Source organism: Cydia pomonella, chromosome 11, assembly GCF_033807575.1.
Source record: "Cydia pomonella isolate Wapato2018A chromosome 11, ilCydPomo1, whole genome shotgun sequence".
In the NCBI taxonomy this organism is placed as follows: Eukaryota; Metazoa; Arthropoda; class Insecta; order Lepidoptera; family Tortricidae; genus Cydia; species Cydia pomonella.
This window is the reverse complement of record NC_084713.1, coordinates 4,246,231-4,268,335: the sequence shown is the minus strand read 5'-3', so window position 1 is coordinate 4,268,335 and position 22,105 is coordinate 4,246,231. Positions and strand designations below refer to the sequence as shown.

Sequence of the window (22,105 nt, the reverse complement as noted above, 5' to 3'; positions counted from 1 at the left end):
TGTTAGTCCAGATGGGAACATTGATCTTTAAAACGGTGAAGATATTTTACATTTTTGTATTCTAGCACTTTTGTTTTAAGAATGTCTGAAACACGGCGTTTGAACTTAGATACTACAGCTGCATGTTGGATCAGTTTTAACGTGAAGTTTATAGTTTTCATCGTTTATACACTATTTTATAAATTCACTGGATGAAGGCACCGCGCGACTGGTTATTGTGAAGCTCTTTCGTTCAGTACACTGAAAGAAATGTTTGCATAACTGTAACAAAATTTTGGTTACTGTTTACACAAAAATTGGGACTTGCGAACTATGTGTTATATGTTACAAAACCGTGTTTGGCTATCAGTGTTCAGGTACTGGGTATACACTACAAAATAAGTTTGTAAATTTATGCAAAGTTTATTTTCTTATAACCGTAGTTTAGTTATTTACCTAGTAAAGTTACAAAACCAGTTCGGCTATCTATTTTTTTCAGTGTATTTATCAATTTTTAAACGGAATAATGGAGTGTAACCATAGCCATTTCTGAGGCTGTTCTCAAACCACCACCAGCACAAACCACTAGTTAGACACAACTAGATGGAGCACATAAGACAATCGAAGTCACCACACATGATTGAGTACTCCCGCACAAATTTAGTATTGGAGCAAAACCCGTGGACCCGGGTATGTCCTTAAACTACGTCCAAAAGAGAGGTAACGGCACTGTTAATGTCATCTTGCTTAGTGTGGTAGGGCACAGAACAGCGGATGTCATTCCAGATCTAAAGCAGAGCCCAACTGGGGAAGTGAAGTATCTCCACCATACAGAAAACCGCAGCCAAATAACACTAGACCCTACTCATAGTGTTGTGTTCCTGCCGCTGACTAAGGTAGCCAGGGGTCAACGAGGGTGCAGGGTGTTAGGGTCGGCAACGCGCATGTAACCTTTGGAGTTGCAGGCGTCCATAGGCTACGGTAACTGCTTACCATCACCTGATGGGCCGTATGCTTGTTTGCCACCGACGTAATAAAAAAAAACCGCTTATATCACTTGCGCCCACATTCCGACCAGTATTCGTGTAAATTAAAAATATTTACAAAACTTAAGCTTTAGGGGTGTACCCGCGCTGTTATAGCATAAAATAGTGTGTACAGTCAGCATCAAAAGTAGCGGATCAAATAACGCTTCATAAGTATCTACCATTCTATAACAGCTTAACAAAAAGTAATGTCTTTAATATAGAACAACTGAGACTGTAAAATATATTCTTTGGAACGTGGATTTTAGAAATGTATCTATATTTGGAAAAGTTATCTGAGATGTCAGATACTTTTGGCGCGTTGTTTCATCCGCTACTATTGATGCTGACTGTACCTTATTTGATCTGCTCAAATCGTATCATTTAACAAGTAAAATTGCCCCTATGTATGGTGATTTCGTGCTCTTTGTAAATGCTTCTTAATACGATATCTGTGTACTTAGTCTGTATTCCAAACGTATTGTATGTTCTTTACAGTGCACATTTATTTATTTATTTATTTAACCTTTATTTCACAAAAGACAAACACTACAAAAGGCGGACTTTATATTATAAGGCATCTACCACCCAACCTTAAGGCTAAAGAGATTGTGGCCTTTATGTTGCCTTACGACCACAACCAAAGTATTAGTAAAACCTGCACTGGCTACCTATTGTTATAAGCGCTTTGACGCTCATGTATATTCATGCAATCACAGCAGCTCAAAAGCGTAGTCGATTTTGAGGTTATACTCGCATAGTGTTTCTATACAAGTAGGTATTTATCACTTTCCTAGACCAAAATGCTAACCATATTGTGTAGCCTCGTTGCCAGCGACTGGGCTACACAATAGCGTATAGGTAAAATGATGATATTCATTTGCGCTCAGCCTCATAATTAATACACCTTTTGAATCATGCATACAGTTTATATATTTATTAAAAACAGGTCTAATGTAAAGATAAATTTAACTTACTTGCAGTATTGCTGTACTTGACCGTTTGTTTCTAAATAAATAAATAAATCTTCCACAAATACTGAAATGCTGACCGCTCCTGCAGAAGCTCATTCGACTATGTATTGTTAGGGAGTTTAATGTAAATAATTTCCTTAAAGTTCAACCATTCAGAAATAAATTGCTGCCTTAAATGATTTAATTTGTGGCAGAATGTATTCTGTAATGTATAAATATATTTTTGAGTCATGAAGAAAAGGATAAGATAAAAAAAAAAAAAAACAAAAGACTATGTGTGTTCAACTGCTTCCTCTCGCAAGTTTAGTAGGTTTGTTAAATGGGATAGATAGTCAAAAGATGATAGTCACTGGTCTTCCTTAGTGCCGTTAAACCACACCCACCTAACGTTTGCATGACGGATCCGAAAGGTATGGGAAGATCCGTGGATCCGGATTCAGACCTGGATTGCGAACCCTACACCAAACTATAGTCTAGTACCATAACTATATATGGTCCACGAGTTTAAGACGTAATTAAGTATAATTAATAGTTCTATTTGCTTTTGTCTTATATTTTTCTTCATATATGCAAATATTAAGCCATAGAACTAAGTACTATACTCAATAGTTATTTGTTTTACAAGGGGTCAAAGTTGTTGTTTAACCGCGCGTGCCAATATTAATATCCGAAGAAGCGAATGATTCCAAAATTGAACCACGAGCGAGGGTTTGAAGGCGTTGAAACGAGGGTTAAACAAATTTTGCTACCGAGTGAAACACTAAATATTTCACCACACTACCGCGAGGAAAATACTAACTGTAAAACATCAAACAAAATCAAATCCAAATGATCATTATTGAATTTTTAAATCAATTCTACTAGACATAAAGAAACAACTCAATATTTGATTTTTGCCACTCGTGTAGATAAAATGCAACTTGCTCATCCGTTTTTGAACAATCAAGAGAGCCTTTACCAGCTGGTGTGGTGAAAAAAATATTCCCACTTAAATGAAAATATTCGAGTTACTTTTGGACGGTAAGTAGTTCCAAGGCAAGTACGGTCAGCATCAATAGTAGCGGATGAAATAACGCGCTAACAGTATCTGATATCCTGGATAACTTTTCCAAATATAGATAAATTTCTAAAACTCATGTTCAAAAGTATATCTTTTACAGTCTTAATTGTTGTATATTAAACACATCACTTTTTGTTTAGCTGTTACAGAATGGTAGATACTTATGAAGCGTTATTTGATCCGCTACTTTTGATGCTGACTGTATTACGGACATCATTTAATTTTGTATTAATTTACAAAACACCTATTGAAAACAGTTCAGCTAAACCAACACACCGATAGAACAATTCAACGCATCAAAACTAAACAAAGACTATATTCCCTTAACTTCCGACACTTGAGTCCCCCGCCATTTTGTAAACTTCATTCTATCCCAGCTATGAAAACAACGTTAATACAAAAGTTCCAGTAACTTGCGTTCTAGTTATCACAAAGCGTGCAGCCAAGAACCACATTCCAATCACGCAGTACTTTTGCTCGGAAAATTTAATTATACGGATCGGGATCTCTGGAGAAGTTTGGGGTCCATTTAATTGAGTTCCGTGCTAATCTTTAACTTGGTACTCGGGGTGTATGGGGAAGAGTGTGTGTGTTATTAAATTAGGCACAAATATTGTGTACCTTTATAGTGCGGTAGAAAAAAAATACAATATTTCTCCCGCGTTCAGATTTGGAATATACGTAGATGTTATATAAAAAAGTACATTTCAAATTTAAAATAAAAGAAATACTGAGTTTTACTCTTGACCCGAAAAAATACTGATTTCATTCATTATATGTCCATGCACTTGTACCTGCTTTATGTTGTTTAAGTATATATCTATTTATTTGTGTATCTGTATCATACACGTACTACAAGCTTTCCTTAGTTTGGGGCTAGGTTATGTTCTGTGTAAGATTGTCGTCAAATATTTATTTATTTATTATCATTAATTTATTTAATGTAGTAGGTACATACCGTCAACCGGGGTGAATAGGAGTAGCTGAGGTGAATAGCTAAATAACTAAAAATGTGACTTACCTGATAATTTCTTAGACAATACCCACACAAATTTTACCATACAAAATTTATTATTATTTTCAATCGAATGATATAATAATTGCAACTTGTTTTTAAGAAATTATCAGTTAAATCACATTTTAGCTTTGCCCTATTAACTATTAACCCCAGCCGTCCCTAGTCAACCCGGTTAACGGTATTCAGAATTCTAATTCTGATTCTAATTGTACTGACTCGCTGCAGCTTCAGCTTTGCGCCAAACAAATTAGTGTGCGTGTGAGCAACACTATCCTTGGCCAAACTTGGGCACTTTCCTGGCAGTTTTCACTTCGCCTTGCTAATCGCTATACTGTCATGCTAAGCCGAAATGTCTCATCTCCATACTAGCTTTGTACCGACATACGTCTTATTAGTTTCTGAAGAACATTAACGAACTTTACTCTGTATTGGATTGACTCAGTTCAACTAAGCTAACTTGATTTTCCTTCCATTTGATGTTGGTCAAAGTCTAAGGCTAAGATCATCATGGGCCTTTGCGTCTATTGCAAACGATTTATGGCGTAACGCCGGAGAGACACCGTTTTTGGTGGCTGAATAGACCGATGCGAGACTGACATGGTCTACCACAGACCTGAGGTCTTCTAATGGTATTAAGACCTAAGATATCTTTGAATTAAATACTTAAAATAAAAATAAAACTGGTTTTCATTGCGAGGTTTCACCATTTTCTTTTATATTTAAAATAACAGATATGAAAGTGGTATGAAGACATAAATTAGTTCAAGGTTTTCATTAGACCAATTTTATTTCGCAAAAGTGACCTATCATTGTTTCTATATTTTACGTAAATGGGTTCCATCAAAATACAGTCTAACCTCGTTAATTCGAACCCCGATAAGATGAAATCCTCGTTAACACGAAATAAAACGCTAATCCCGTCCCTTCAAAGCCCAAAACTACCATTAAACCTCATTAAGACGAAGAAACTTACGATTCATAGTTTTGCAGTAAATTTTTATCTACGCAACTCGAAATTTGACCTCTATAACCAAAAATATTGACGTACTGTTTTACATATCATATCTATATCTCGAAGTTTACTTACTATAACACGAATAATACATTTGTTTTCCTCTGAATTAACTCGAAACAACTTTACGAAGAATTTAACACCTATAAGAACCATTATAAGTCGATACTATCTATGAGACGAAAAATCGTTAACATGAATTGCTTAACATTTCTCTTTCAGATTCATTAAATATTAAAGAAATTGCGAAAATCGTTACAAAATATTGCAATTAAATAGAACTTCAGCGCATGTCGCTTAAGTACGGCTCAATTCAAACGGTGCTACTAAAATTCACAGCGATACGATACCGATCTGTCAGTGTCAAAAGTGACGTTTTTTCGCACCGCTCTTACATCCCACTAACCTGGGGTTAACCGGTTAAACCGTTAACCCAGTGTCAAATTGTACAGATAATCACGGTAACCCCATGTTTAACCGGTAACCGCAGGTTAGGGTCAGAAACATTGTTCTAATCGGGCCGTTACTAAAGATACTATTTTGATATCAACATCATTACATCTCATTGGAGTGATATTAATATCAAGCTATTTAAAAAATATGAGTTCTGAATACGCTCCTTAGATTAAAAGAAATCGTAAACCTCACTATAATCAAGTTATAAGGATCGGCAAATACTTCATTAAAAGTCACGAATACTTTTGATTTGTGAAAACTCAGAGCCAAGTCAGCAGTCGCGTGGTAAGTGTGTAAAGGCATGCAATGCAATAATCAAGTTCGTATATATTTTGAGACTCATTAAAACTGGTTTAGGATATCAGTGACCGGGTTTTTTCGTACTATTTTACCATTTGAAGATAAAGGACGGACTATTAGCACGCGGAATTTCGTGCATTGACCGGCCTGTTTCTATGTCTATCGCACACGCGTAGTTATATTGCTGACCCATGATGCCGGCGATCAATGGACACTGTGCGAGCGTTACAGGACTATAATTATACGCGTGTGATAGAGACAGAAACAGGCCGGTTGATGTACGAAATTCCTTGTGCTAAACGTCCTTTCTTTAGCAATAAAAATAATCATTAAACCTATTTCGCGATACTACCATCATTATATACATAATTCATCATATTTATATTTAACAACAATGTTATATATATGGTGGTGCAAAAGTACAGACACGAAATAAATCGGCCAAGAGCATATCGGGCCATGATCAGTGTAGGGTTCCGTAGTTACCATTCCGTCAGAATAAGCTAAATGGGGGCTATTAATAGTATCATATACATTACAACCATAAGGGAGTTTTTACGCAATTTTACGTAAGAAGTGAAGACTTTTTGCAAAGATTAAAAAACGGCTTGACCGATCATGTTCGCTATAGCTTTCATTGGAAGTAGTTATTAAGATTTGATCCTACGATTTTTTTCATATTTTTTGGACCTCTAGTTCAAAAGTAAGAGGGGGGGGGGGGGCTATGTACCCCGTGTACATAGCTTTTTTTCGTGGCGATAATTTCCAAAAATATTGACTATCAAAAAATGGTTTTCGAAGATCCATATTTGTTTTGAAAGATCTATCTAACTATAACCCCCAGCATTAGGTAAAAACAAAAAAAAAATGCACTTATTATGAGAGGTACTCTAAAAATTTATTTTTGTGGTTTTTATTTTACTGTTCTGTTGCCATGCATGATTTATATATCTATGCCAAATTGCAGCTTTCTAGCACTAACGACCGCGGAGCAAAGCCGCAGACGGACAGACGGACGGATATGGCGAAACTATAAGGATTCCTAGTTGACTACGGAACTCTAAAAAAAACCCACTCTAATTTCTCAACAAAATACTTTAATTTTGTTAAAATAAATTTGATTTTCAATAAACCTCTTCTGTAATATAAAGCGTCGTTGTTAGAATTTCATTCCAGACGGAACAACGTCTACCCAAAATCTCGTTTCTTTGAGAGCTTAAGACTTCCTCGGAAAAATCAACACAATCTACTTTGTCTATATTAACCCGTCGACCGCGAAAAAGTCGAAGTCATGTCACATCTATAGACATAACAAACTTTTTATTATCTTTTTTTCTTTTGTTACAAATAAAATGTAATATAATTATGTTACAAAGACGTATGTTTCTATATATGCACAATCGGTGGTTTTCGTTGACCAATTTGCAAGTGTGAAACAGCCACGACTTGCGTGTTAAACAGCAAATAGCTTTATGTGTGTGTGTGTGTGTGTGTGTGTGTGTGTGTGTGTGTTTTTTTTAAATCAAATATATCGTCCTATTACTGCAAATACCAACTAAGTGACTTTTTGACGAAATGCCTTTTCTTAAACCAATAGAAATAGTTTTTCATTATCTACAGACTGGTAAAACCCCTGTTTTGATACGATCCCGCGTTCATAAAATAGCTAATGCGTAAAGTAACATATTGGTAATTTTGTGTCACTCTAAACAGGCAAAATCTAATATGTGTATGATAATACGCTAATTCATATTTTCACCTCCAGGTAAAAACTACTACCGATATATAGTGTTTTTTTGCATTACCATTTTATTGAATATGAGCCAATTTATTCTCAGAAAATACTTTGTATATTTACTTATTTGTTTTTTGCATATATTCATATCTACTAAGCTATATTTTTTACGACAGGTAAAATATATCAAACATCTTTAGCACGTTTTTCTAGAACTTCTTTGAGTTCATTAACGACAATTTCTTACTGCCATAATATTGTACGGCGCCTTAGTTGGTTTTGCCTGTATAGCTTTACTCTGACATAAACACAAAATTCTACAGGAAGAACTAATTAAGTGCGCTTACGAGCTTTGCGCCGTAGCTAACTTCGCTCAGTTGCTGCTTACGCGCCGATTTGACGGTTGGTAATTATTGTGGTGTTAGATCGATAAACAGTTTAAAACCCTATTTAATGACGGTGTGTTATAAAAATGAATTCAAGAAGCAGAAGACTCGTTAGACTGGCAATGGGAAACAAGGATGCAGACCGTAAGTAACATATTTTTGTTTATAATACTTAGGTACAATTGAAGTTTGAGGTTAGTATTATTGAAATGTTTAGTTACGGCAGATTATACGGCATTTAGGTACATAAGATTAACATTGAATGTAAGAATTTGCAGTAGATTTAGACAGTGTTACAATGAATGTAATTTTGATGGTAGTGCGACTAGTGCGTATGTATTGTGATGACTTAAATATCCAAGGTCAATAACTAGCAAGCGCGGGCCCGCTGCTCGCCGGCTAGCTTTGTCGTTGTAGGTAACTTTTTCGTTTACTTACTTTTACAGACTGTGTGAGTATTTACACAGGTACTTAGCAGTCCAAATACCTTTTTAGCGTTCCATACCCAAAGGGTAAAACCGAGACCTTATTACTAAAAAAATCCACTGTTCGTCTGTTAGTATGTCTGTCACCAGGCTGTATCTCAAGCACCGTGATAGCTAGACAGTCAAAATTTTCAGGGATGATGTATTTATGTTGCCGCTATAACAAAAATTACTAAAAACAGAATTAATTGATATTTAAGGGGGGCTCTCATACAACAAACGTGATTTTTATGCCGTTTTTTGCTAAATATTAATAATGGCAATAGGTAAACGCTTGAAATATTCACAAAATATTTAATTGTATATTCACTTAATAAATGAATAGCTAAATTAAAATAAAATAAATATTTAAGGGACATATACCATACAACAAACGTATTTTTTCCCCGTTTTTCATAGATAATGTTACGGAACCCTTCGTCCGCGAGTCCAACTCGCACTTGGCCGATTTTTATGTGTAAGGGGGCTAGAAATATACTTAAGACTCACTTGACACATAATCCTATTGATGTCTCGAACCGCAGGTATACCTATCACCTATATGTTGTCAATCCTTTAAGCACAAATGCAAGTCCCTAGCAATCATCACAGTGTAGTTAAGTGCAGAACATACATACATACATACATTTATAAATTTACTTGTTTTAGATGAAGATCAGCTGGAATCGGAACATAATCAGGCCTCCGACCTTAACGAATCTCGGGAACTTATCGCCGAGGAGATGAATCAAATAATAAGTAACTTTTTTATTGATGACAATGCAGCAGAGTCGGATCAAGAGCAATCCCAGATTATGATACCACTACCGAATCTCAGAGCAAAGCGAGTCTCCGAAACATCTTCAGACTCTGATTCGTTATTCGGTGGCCGTGATTTTTCAGATGACGACCCTACTTACCACCCAGAGTAAGAACAAAAGTCTCTTAATAGCTGCAGCAGGAGCAATAATGACGATTTAACTACTTTGCAGGACTTTATCTCCTTTGACTTACAAGCAATATTGCAAATACCTTGCTCAAAAGTTGGTTTGTTGTATTATGTCAGAAAACTGACCGTACACAATTTGACTATATACGAATGTGCTTTACCCAATAATGCCTTTTGTTTTAATTGGTCCGAGATTTATGGCAAAAAAGAAAGCGCAGAGATTGGTACAATTTTATACCATTATCTGTCGAAGCGTATTTCTACTAGAGTGACAAGTGTGTCATTATTTTCTGATACATGCAGTGGTCAAAATTGAAACCAGAACGTTGCAGCTGTTATACTCTGGTTTGTTAACAAAATAGATCATCTGCAAGTCATTGAACAGAACTTTCTGGAGTCTAGGCATTCGTACATGGAAACATACTCAATGCATAGCAGCATCGAAAGTGCAAAAAAGAACAAAGATATATTTTCTATGACGGACTGGGCAAACATTTTTAAAAGTGCTAGGTCGAAATGAGTTTATAGGGCTGGTAATAAAAAGATGAACAAAGAACCTTAATTTTATGACCTGAAACAGCTAGCTGAAGCTTTGTTGAAAAATAAAACCAAAGACTGCAGTGGCGACAAAGTTCTTTGGCTTAAAATTAAGAAGATGAAATTCCTGAAGGGTGATCTAAAAATATACTTCAACTATGATGTTTCCGACGTGTATTTAAACTTTGATACCAGCGAAGCACCAAAATCTCGCAAAACATCGACACCTCAATCCGGCCCTTGATACAGTTCCAGGAAAGGGAAGCAACTTGATAAGTCGAACCATTGCGCCAGTTATACGACGAGCCATTAGCAATTTCAGCAGCTAAGAAGAAGGATTTGGTTGGTCTTTGCGACAAAGGGGTCATTCCCGAGGAGTACCATGGATGGTTTCGATCACTTAATTGTGATACTAATGTCATAGATCGTGTGCCAGACGTTGCAGCAGGCGAATCTAGTAGTGAAGAAGAAGATAATTAATGTTGTGTAGGCTTATTCTTAGTAAATTCATAACTCACTAACTTGGGGTTGTTTATTTTTCCACACCTCAAATAATAGTATAATTACCAGACCTATAAAATAAATTATAAGCTTACAAATACAACTTATTTGACAAAAAAAAAAACATGTTTTGAGTTATCTCTAGTGAAGTTAAGGGCCTTTAATTAGATACTGCAATATTTTCTACAGGTAAAACCGCATATGTCGTTAGCAATTTCCATTGAATTTGACAATATCTTCAAAATCAATGACAGATTTTTCTTATTTTGTGTATTATTAGCACAGTTTATGTAAAATAAAGCTCAATCTAGTGGAAACTCTGACTTAGATGGTGTTTCTGAGTGAAATTTACAAAAAAATGTTGCTACAGGTAAAACCGGCTAAGTACATGACACTTTTATTAATAATGTGTTTTTACCCTCAATAAAACAAAACTTAGGAACTTTTCATGATTAAGTAGTAAACAAGATAAGATAAACTTTAGAGTTTAATAAATACAAACCATAATTTGCCATGTTTACTCATAAAAAAATACATCCAGACTTTAAAATGCGATTATCTCAAAACTACTTTTTTGCAGATAGTCGGTATTTGCAGTAATAGGACATATGTTAGCACACACCTTTAGTACGGAATAAATTATTTATGATGATGATGATGATGTACTCCTGTTATCCCTCATTAGGGACATAGGGCTCGCGGAAGAATTATTGTTTATACGTACCTATATATTATTATGTAAAAACTTGTTTTTAGTGAAAATGTCAAAACTAGTTTTTGCAAAGCGCCTCGGTGAAAATTAGTTTTCACTATTATTCAAGCGGCGCTGTCTTGTGTCGGAGGCCGAGTCTCATTTTGGGTCGCTGAACTCGCTGAGCCAACGGAGTAAGTAGTAAGTGATTATTCAAAATTAATTTTAGTTTTACTCGTTTTAACTAGTGAAGACGCATTTTCACGGGAACTAGTTTTAACTAGGTAAAACGAGTTGTCACTAAAAACAGGTGTTTACGGTAACATATACATTCTCAACTGATGGTTTGAAGGTATACACAACAATAATTTTATAAAGGGTAACACACGTTACAAACTTTATGCGTACCAACAACGTTAGACGCTAAAAGGGTTAACATTCAACAGTCTGCCTTCTGTTAATAACTCAGTTTAGCTCAGTATTTCGAGCCTTTTATGAAACGAAGTAAATTAGATATGTTTACCTAACTTTCAGATTTCACGGCAATTCAATATTCAACCTTATTCCAGTAGGAATTAAATTCAATTTAGAATATGTTCACGTTATAGTGAGATCATTAGTGGTGTTTCTTCATTTCGTCAATAGGACGTCATTAAGATCGTCACGGTGGTTGCTTGGAACGGCATTACTTTAGATTTGATTAAGGGAGCATATACCTTAGGGCGTGTATTGATTAAGAGTCCCCAGAAAGCTCAGCCGAATTTCATCCGCCGAGTTTCGTTCTCATTTTAAAACTACAATGACATGTTCATGCACTAATATGCGTGTATGAGCGAGATACACAGAAAGTAAGTTACGCACATACTAGCGAATATGTCAGTGTCAAACTGGAGGTAGCCATACATGTTGCGTACCTAATTTAGTCATTGCAGAGTGCCTCGGTTTAAACTTAAGAATAGATATGGATCTATCCTATTAAATATTTTTCATCACACTTGCTCGAAAAAGATCTTATTTTTGTATATGTTTAAAATTATTTTATTTGATATATTTAACAACCGTTTAAAATATTTTTACATAATTTTCAATCGTGGCTGAATGCCGAATAGGTCTGTGCCTTCGATGCCTCACCTGCCAAGAAATTACAAAATGGCGGACGAATGTTTGATATGTCACCGTATTTAATAATTATTTTGCTTAAAATTTAGTTTTTTCTTCGCAAGTGTGATGAAAAACATTGTGTGTAACTCCGGGGGTAAAAATATTGCAAACTCGGGTCTTTAATTCCCTCGTATCCGAAATTCCACTTACCACCCTCGTTGCACAATGTGCTATAAATGGACAGTCAGAACAACTGTTCGCTTAGCTTATTTTTTTATTATTATTTGAAGTCCATTTATTCGTTCGCTGAATATAATGGGTTCCTCAATAAAAAGCTAATAACATTAAAGGCAACTTTTGCTAAAAACATTAAAGGTATAATGAATACCAGTGTCCTAGCTATTTGGCAATTTCAGTGCTAGTTTCATTGACATGCTCCCAACGGATTAAGAGAAGAATGTGTTAATTAAGTCGCAAAAATCTTGGGATCTCTCGGAACTTCAATTTGTCTAAAAATGTACAAGTTCGAAGCTATGTTATGCTTTAATTGTATATCTGGCGTAGTTTATTTTATTAAAAAGAAAGAGAGAATTGAAAATTATTGAAATTCTATCTCCAGTAACGAAATAATACTCAAAGGTCTGAAAGATGGTTGGCAGTCCTCAACTGTGCGTTTCTCCAGGAACTTTCTGCCTCGCACAGCTAAACTGTGGAATGAACTGTCGCCTGCGGTATTTCCGGACCGATACGACCTTCAAACCTTCAAGAAAAGAACGTACTCCCATCTTAAAGGCCGGCAACGCACTTACAACCCCTCTGGTGTTGCGGGTCTCCATGGGCGGCGGTAATCGCTTACCATCAGGTGATCCGTCTGCTCGTTTGCCTCCTCTAACATAAAAAAAGAGCGCAAAGTCGTAACACAATTCATATTTTGGATTCGAAATTTTTGGAGAAAACAGGCCAATTCGAGTTTTAGTTCTTCGATCTATTTCCCTTATGATCTGATCTGTCAGTGTCAAAAGTGACATTTCTTCAACCAAATCGTCATGACACTGTCAGATCAGTATCATATCGGAAACAGATCTAATAACGAAAACTCGATTGGCTTAAATAATCCATTTCCTACCTACAGACGTATTCTGATTGTAATAACAGGTTATAAATTTGGTCTGGACGTTAATTCGAAGCTACAATTTAATTCAAAATGATATATGTTTGTCATCATTCGTAAAAATTACACGTTTTTATTTAAGTAATGTTATTTTGCTATCGTTCTCCTGTGCTTCTCGTTCGTGTCAATACATTTATGGACAAGCAAAATGCTCACGGGAATAATATGAGTAACTACTTAAATGCTATCATTTACATGGATACCAATTTGAGGAAAAAATTTACGATAGCGTATTGTTCCAGAATCAAGCTGTGTAGCTTGGAACAATACGCTTCTTGATTTCGAATATAACCTTTATTTTTTGCTAATACTCTGCTGCAGTCTAAACCGGAATGTAGCCTTAACGAACGGTTATTTTATGGAATTATATTTCCACACGGATATTCGAATTATGATCCCAGCAGATATAACTCAAGGGTGAACCGACGATGTCACTGTCAATCTCGTTGAAGGCGTCCGCTAGCTGGCGCGGGTGCACGAAGCGGACGTACGCACGCGGGTGCCATTATTGTTGGTAAATTCCGTCGCGCGCGTCCGCGCCAATCTGCGTTACTCATGAGTCTCATGACATATTATTTTTCGTTAAAACGCTCGCCCGCTCCGTGCAACCGCGCCAGCTAGCGGATGCCCTGATAAATTGAGTGACGGATTAAACCTTTTTATCGATATAGCATTGCAGCAACGATATCGACAAAATTTATCAAAGAAAAAAGAAATCTCCTAGTTTTTTGCTGCCGTAATGTTGCCTCAGAAATACTGTAGTCTCTATTCGTAATGTACCTTAAGTTAATCTTCGTAATACAATGTGTGACGGAGTTATCGATTTACGGCCCGATTCGAATAATGAGATACGATAACGATAAGTTTTGGTTTAGATAAGTTCTCATTTAGATATCGTTTGTATGTCGTACTAGCTTTAGCCCGCGGCTTCGCCCGCGTAAAGCAAAAAAAAAAGATTCTCAGTTTGACCCGTATGTTTGTATGAACGCATGTAGGTAAATATGTATGTTTGTCCGCGATTATTAGACTTAAAATCATTTAGCAGGCAGCTCGATTCGGGCAACTAATGTCACTTTGATGTTAGAAATATCGTAGATTTTATTGGGATCACAGCGGAATCGAAATAAACGTCAATTTTGACATGTCTTTTAGTTATCGATCTTTTAAAGATCTTTCCAAGATCTTAAACGTGTCTTAATCATTCTTCGAATCGGGCTGATAATCGTGACAATAATGAAATTGATCAATCAAACATCGCTTGTTTCCCGCGTCTGCGACGCTGCAGTAATAACGATGTTGCAGTAGCAATCGAGATTTAACTTGAACGGCATTATGATAATGCGAATATGTGGCAAAAGCTACCCCATTATCGGCGGCTTATGGCTATTCTCGGTTTACCATTCTATTATCTACGTAGTGCAGTTGAGCTATGGACCGGGAAATCACTAGATTATGATGACTGAATTGATATGTGGGAGTAGCGCTTTGGTATTAGAGGGTTAGCGTTTTGTTGGAGTCTGTAATTTACCTAAACACGTAGGGGAAATTACAGTGAATGCCTTCAAATTCGTGTGCAAAAAAATAGACTACCGGCCCAAATCGAACTTTAAAATACGGCAAATATTAGGTAGGTTTTTTTTGGAGAAATTTCACTTTTAACACTGACATATCGGACCTTATCGTATCTAGACCTAAATAATATTTGACGTATCTTATTGAAGTTCGAATCGGGCTGTAGCTTCGTTATTCTGCTAACGATTGACGAGCGATGAGAAGGCTCTCTCCGAGTAAGATAGGTACTTTAGAACGGGGTGTTATAAAGTGTTAAAATGCATTGCTAGACAGCAGTTTGCGCGCACAGTCCGTACTTACTTGAGTCGACGAGACAGGACACGATCTGCGCATATTCGCATTCGCAAATCATTCACTTCACTTGATGCGAATGTTTAAAATGATGCGAATATTCGTATATACACAAATACGAATGCGAATAAAAATTCTCCATTAACCTATACTAATCCGTTTTTTTTTCGCACTGTATCTCTGTGTAGCTAGTGCTGATATCGTTTTAATTTATCTATTATAAATCCTGCACCTAACAAACGTCTCTTTTTGGTCCAGTTGTTGACTGGGAGAGAATGCCTTAACGCATTAAGTACGCCATTTGCACTTATTTTATTTGCAATAAAGTTTAAAATAAATAAATAAACAGTTGTCTGTTGAAAGAAAAGTAGAGTCAGCGACAAAAACTTGTATAAATAATGAATTTTCTGACAAAAAACTTACAATAATTGGTGGCGTTGGTTTAATGCGGTATTTGTGAAACATAATATTTTAAGGGTTGTAGTTATTTTATGAACATGTTTTTAATTATTTACGTTTAACTTTTGTAATAAAACCTCATTGTTATTTATAAAACGAATGCATTTCTACGAAACTTTATTATTGATTGTACAAAAAGAGAAATATTTTATTTAATGCTTTGTTGTTTACAAATTTTACCACAAACTGACAATTCATTGTTCCGCACAGGCAATGTGCCAATCGTTTACGCTCCGTAGCATAGCGTAGTTATCTCTCTCTCTATCACTATCCATATTAATGCGACAGAGACAATTGCGTTTTGTTGGCAGTCAGTGCCCCAGCAGTGGGTGTGGGGCACTTTATAGGCTTTTAAAAAACATTGTAATCATGCCTTTAAATAGGCCGTGCCAAGGAATTTGACCCTGATTAAATACCTAACCCTCTTTCGGCAACCAGGTAAATACTTACTGACGTACATACGTTCAACTTTAATCTTTTTTTTTTAATATTCAAAAATAGACTCATAGTATTCGATTAGGAAAAAATTAAAAGTGAACTTACCTATCTGTGGTATTATAAGGCGAGCCTGCATATCTACTGACAGAGGCCAGCTCCACGCCTCCTCTGTATATTGACACTAGAGCCAAGTCTAGTGTTTTACTCTGAAACAAAGAAAAGTCTGATTAAAACTTATACGACTTGTAGAAATACACATAATTGCTTATGAAAACGGGATATAATTGCGTAAATAAATTTTAAAAGTACCTCTGACATTTCGAGGACCTTATTGTCCAAGTAGGCTCTCTCCTGTAGTCCTCCGAGACCACGGGACAATGAAAAGTACTTAAGTTTTAAAATTACCTCCGACGTTTCGAGGAATTGCACCAATATGGCGCCAAACACGGGCAGTGCGACCGATATTTGGACTGATATTGGTTAATTTATATAAAACATTTATTATGGACCCGGGTATGTCCTTAAACTTGGACCCGGGTATGTCCTTAAACTTGGACCCGGGTATGTCCTTAAACTTGGACCCGGGTATGTCCTTAAACTACGTCCACAAGAGAGGTATGGGTATTGTGAATGTCATCTCGCTTTGTGTGGTAGGGCACAGCACAGCGGATGTCATTCCAGATCTAGAGCAGAGTCCAACTGGGGAAGTACCTCCACCTTACAGAAAACCGCAGCCAAATAGCACTAGACCCTACTCATAGTGTTGTGTTCCTGCCGGTGAGTAAGGTTGCCAGAGCTTAACGAGGGGGGAGGGGGTTAGGGTCGGCAACGCGCATGTAACTCCTCTGGAGTTGCAGGCGTACATAGGCTACGGATACTGCTTACCATCAGGCGGGCCGTATGCTTGTTTGCCACCGACGTAGTATAAAAAAAACTATTGAGAATTTGATGGACTCGGAAATTTATTATACTAAGATAGACGTCCGAGTGCTCGTCATCTTATCTTGAAACTGAAGGCAAATGGCATTCTCTACCAGTCATCCACAGGGCCAAACAGAGATACCTGCAATTGGTGCAGAGAGAGAAATTTATTAACTGACCTAAAAAAAACTATACTTATGGACTACATAATTAAATAATAGAGATCAATAGACATGTCAGCAGGGGTAGGAGGTTTACTTTAATTAAAACATAAAATATTACTTTGCTAATCCGCGAAAAGATAACGTGCTAGTCAATCAGTGCAAAGCCGTTATTTTTACTTGCGTATTTTTACATGCAATTAATTTTCCCACCCTCCCACCACAAAAATAAATACGCAAATAAATATAACAATCCACCACCGAAAGTACAAAAGACGAGTTTCGGCTCTCTACGAGGCATTCTCAGGAGATGTTGACGGTTCGAAGTCCGACGACTAAATGAGCTGATGATGATGATGATGGATAGGAACATTAATTGCATGTAAAAATACGCAATTAAGTTAACGGGTTAGCACTGATTGACTAGCACGTTATCTTTTCGCGGATTAGCAAAGTAATATTTTATGTTTTAATTAATCTAGACACGCGGTAGCGTGTCCAGCCAAGTTCAAAGAAAAAGGAACTGGTATGGATTTCCGCAAAGTAACACCTGATTCTATTCATTAGGTTTACTTTAGTTTATCGGGGAACCACTGAGCCATGGAATTAAAGACGTCGCCTGCCTAATAAAGAGCTCTGTCCAATTTTATCTCCGACAGACGGTGACTTGCCCTGCGCAAGGGCCCTCATAAAAAGCGACATTAAAGATGGCTCACTGGACTTGAAACAGATAGCCAGCAAATACGCTCGGGATAGCTCTCGTAAGTCCAATCTGGACGGCTGGGGGCCTATCGCGAAAACCGAAATTCGCAAATTGCGAGAATATTTTTCTTTCACTCTCAATAACAGGTAATTAGAGTGGAGAAGAAAAAAGCCCGCAATTGGCGAACTCCGATTTACGCGGTAGGCCCCCTGGTTAACGCTAGCTAGAGGCGGAGGCCCACGTCCCATTTACCTTCCGGGCGACTCAGCTCTCCCAGGAGCGATCAGGTACGTGAGACTGCTACTTCCCAACAGCTCGTCACAAGCTAGCCTTCGCCTTCGTTGACTGATTACATTGGTAAAACCCGTGGGTGGGACGGCACATCTAAGGGTGATTATTATTATTACGAGTCAAAAAAATAATGACTTATCATGTTGAATAGCCTCCTGCCGGGTTAGCACATAATTGGCGCGAGAGTATCTCGCGACGAGATAGACTACCCGTCCCTCTTTAATTAATGTAGTTAGAAAAAGTCGCGCCAATCATATGCTAGGTCTGCTGCGTTACTAGCTCATTTCTTGAAGTTACTAGAGTTAGATGAAGAAAAGTCTGCAAAGATTTTGACAGCATGCACAGTGCAAGTTTTATTTATACCTCATCATATCATAGAAGTTTGACATTGAAAATAACACTTGCACTGCGTGTGCTATCAAAATCGTTGCAGACTTATCTTGGTCTGACTTTATGAGCTTATTTTAATAAACTGGTTTTTAATGAATTGTGAAACTTTACTACCTACCTGTAACTCGGGAATAAAATAAATGAGTGCCCATCTTACAAGAAATACTCACATTAAACATAAAGATACAAAGTACACAATTTCAATGTAACAAATTTAACAAGCAGCTATGTACGAGCGTTTCGTTCCGACAAACAAATACAAAGAAACGATTTTGCAGACGTCTTGCACCTTATCGTCAGTTTTATTTTGCCTGGAATTTTATGAACTAACTACTGGAAAGATACAAGCAGTTATGAAAGTTGATTTCCAATTCTTACTACCTTGCCGCGCCGCATTGTTGCCAGCTAGCCTAGCTTATTTAAAAAAAATGATACATTTTCAATGCAACTGATTGGGCCACATTACTGCCGGCTGCATTGTCGCGGGTAACGCCAATACCTAATCCTTAGTAAATTGCCCGCATCAAGATAGCATGCTGCATTTAACCAAAAGCGTTTTAAAGCTATATAGTCTTTTTTTTTTTTCAACTTGCTTACAAATATGTATGTGTTGACGACCGATCGTAAAAGCAGGCAGACAAAGAATTAGCCCGTCGGGGCCAGCTACAAATAGAACGACTATAACTATCTATTGGTTTAATGCGACTACCGTCAAAACGTTACACAGGAACGTCAAGAACTTTACGATCGGCCATCGATATTATGTATTTGAATATCATAACTGCGTTCGTTGGCAATTATACTTTAACATTCTTTAATGCAATTTTGAGAATTTCCTGCCGAGGTTTTCCCAAGGGTCTACAGTATCAGGTTCTTCAAAAAAGGAGTTTACAGATTTTTGAAGGGTCGGCAACGCGAATGTAACACCTCTGGAGTTGCAGGCGTCTATAGGCTACGGTGACTGTTTACCATCAGGCCGGCCGTATGCATGTTTGCCACCGTCTTGGTATTAAAAAAATCCGTTTTTGCTCTGTGCATGACTGGGGTGCCCCACACATACTGTAAACTTAATTTTGGAGGTATGAATAAATAGTTTGACGTTTGTGGACGTGTGTTAATTCACTCGCGACATTTAGCGATTCACATATCGCGATTCGCGATACGGTTCAGGTAGATCTAAAACTTTTTTATTAAATTAATTTTTATTATTATGATTAAAATAATATTTATAAACACGCATATGTTCACGAAAAATTAGCAAAAGATTTTCTCAAATTGCTGTCTGTTTATTCTTTCTAATTTACAGTATCAGAGTAAAGGGTAAAATGGGGGACAAGGTTAATCTGACAGTGAAGGGTGTGATGAGGGAAAAAGTATAAGAGACTGACGCGTATAGAAGTAGGGTAGAAAGTGACAAGTCATATCACTAGGAATTATTGGACGTAATTTAGGGAAAGGGATCCAATCCACTAAAATGTATCAATAGAATGAAACTTTCTGACAAAAAGAAGTATTTAATTTAAAAAATTTCGATAAAAATAATTAAAACATTAAAATCAATTCATTTTAAGCTATTTGGCTCATACACAAAATTATTAAATAAAAAAAAATCACCATAAGATTTATAATAGATAAAATAGAGATTAAACTACTTCCAAGTACACTTTGATCGTGTCCTATGTGAATATAGCCTCACCGCAGTTAATCGAGGCGTTAGCTATTGGCTAGTCAAAGCACATTCGTATATGAAATGTCAGCTAATCATTGGTGGCTGCTAAAAGCTTGGAATATTCAGAAATGCGAGTAAAACGTAGAAGCGCTCAAATCACTGACTATTAACCATGTGATTAAGATAGATACAGCAACTGGCAATGTGACAACAGACAAGGTATGGCACTAGTGCTATTTTTGTAAATGTTTGGATAACTATATTCATATTCATATTCCTTTATTGATAAAATTACAAATTTTACATGTCAAAAGGTAATACAATATATAATTAGGTCAATGTCAATTTAAGTACAATTAAGATAATAAATAATAATAATCAAATTCAATCACAGTAAAATAAAACAATATAAAAATAATCAAAACAATTCAAATATCCAATAAATTAGATTAAATTATTATTATAATATTCTGACATGTCATAATTATCAAATTAAATAATATAAAATATAACAATATAAAATAGTAATAATCAACACAATTCATACATCCAATAAATTAAAAACTATAAATTAATAATTAATAATGCTTTGTCTGACATTTTTACATGGACTAATTTGTATTTGCCTTGAGAAAACTTGTTAAAACAGTCTTGAAAGAAGCTGCAATTACAGCCTACTACGGCTATGTATCTTCCACTTTAAACTACGGTCTCCTACTCTGGGGGAATTCTGTTCGTTTTTGTTTGTTTTTTTTTATACTACGTCGGTGGCAAACAAGCATATGGCCCGCCTGATGGTAAGCAGTCTCCGTAGCCTATGTACGCCTGCAACTCCAGAGGAGTTACATGCGCGTTGCCGACCCTAAACCGCGTCAGAAAAGCTTTTAAACTACAAAAAAAATGCATCCGCGCATTTGCAAATGCATGGATAACAGACAGTTCCAGACCCATTTTCAAGAAATATATTTTACCTTTAGCATGCATGTATATCAAAAAAGTTTGTCTATTTGTCAAAGCTAATATGAAATATTTTAGGTTACGCTCTGATGTTTTTAAAGTAAACGAACGAGCCCAGTACAAAAATCTGTTTTATCAACCTCCCTGTCATGGTTACATTTATAAGCGTAATGCATGCAATATAATTATTGAAATTTATAATAAGCTTCCTGATAATATCAAATTATTGTATGATTTAGAATTTAAGACAAAGGTAACGAGATGGCTTCAGAAACATTGTTTCTACTCTGTACATGTCCAGATACTCCTTGGACATCTAAATAATTTTAATACTGTCAATACTCCCAATTTTTTTTGTTTTATACTACGTCGGTGGCAAACAAGCATACGACCCGCCTGATGGTAAGCAGTATCCGTAGCCTATGTACGCCTGCAACTCCAGAGGAGTTACATGCGCGTTGCCGAACCTAACCCACTCCCGCCCCTCAGCTTTTTGAATTTGCATGCTATATGGCTGAATATTGTTACTCACTTTTAATAAGGACATATTCTTGCGAATAAATTATTCTATTCTTTTCAAACGTACGTACAATCAGTAAAAATAGCGGATTAATCTACGCGTCAAAACGTAGATACGTTTTTATCTTTTGCTCATTGCAAGGGTTACAAGGCACCAGGGTTAAACAAATTTTGCTCCCGACTGAAATACAAGAAAGAAATCACCTCTCCGATGCTAGGAACAAAATTAGTAAAACATTTCAAATTCAATTTAAATAAACGTTAGTCAATATATTATTTTTAATACTATTCTACCAGTCAACTTAAGGACAATTTGAATTTGATTACTTTGCCATTCCTGCATGTGGATAAAATAGAACTTTCTCATCAGTTTTT

General features: G+C 36.4%; 1 protein-coding gene and 2 long non-coding RNA genes across 3 annotated transcripts in view; 1 reads left to right on the top strand and 2 right to left on the bottom strand.

Moving 5' to 3' along the window:
- The window catches only part of LOC133522666 (uncharacterized), a 268,085-nt gene that overhangs the window by 45,357 nt on the left and 200,623 nt on the right, over window positions 1-22,105 (bottom strand). The window lies entirely within an intron of this gene.
- LOC133522665 (uncharacterized) overlaps window positions 1-22,105 on the bottom strand; it is a 115,031-nt gene that overhangs the window by 38,996 nt on the left and 53,930 nt on the right. Inside the window, exon 3 of the mRNA XM_061858055.1 lies at window positions 16,225-16,325. Coding sequence (XP_061714039.1) covers window positions 16,225-16,325 — 101 coding nt within the window. The remainder of the gene's footprint in view (window positions 1-16,224; window positions 16,326-22,105) is intronic.
- Window positions 7,348-10,416, top strand: LOC133522659 (uncharacterized). Its single transcript, XR_009800099.1, has 2 exons — window positions 7,348-8,089; window positions 9,079-10,416. It is a non-coding gene; the product is annotated as an uncharacterized LOC133522659 (long non-coding RNA).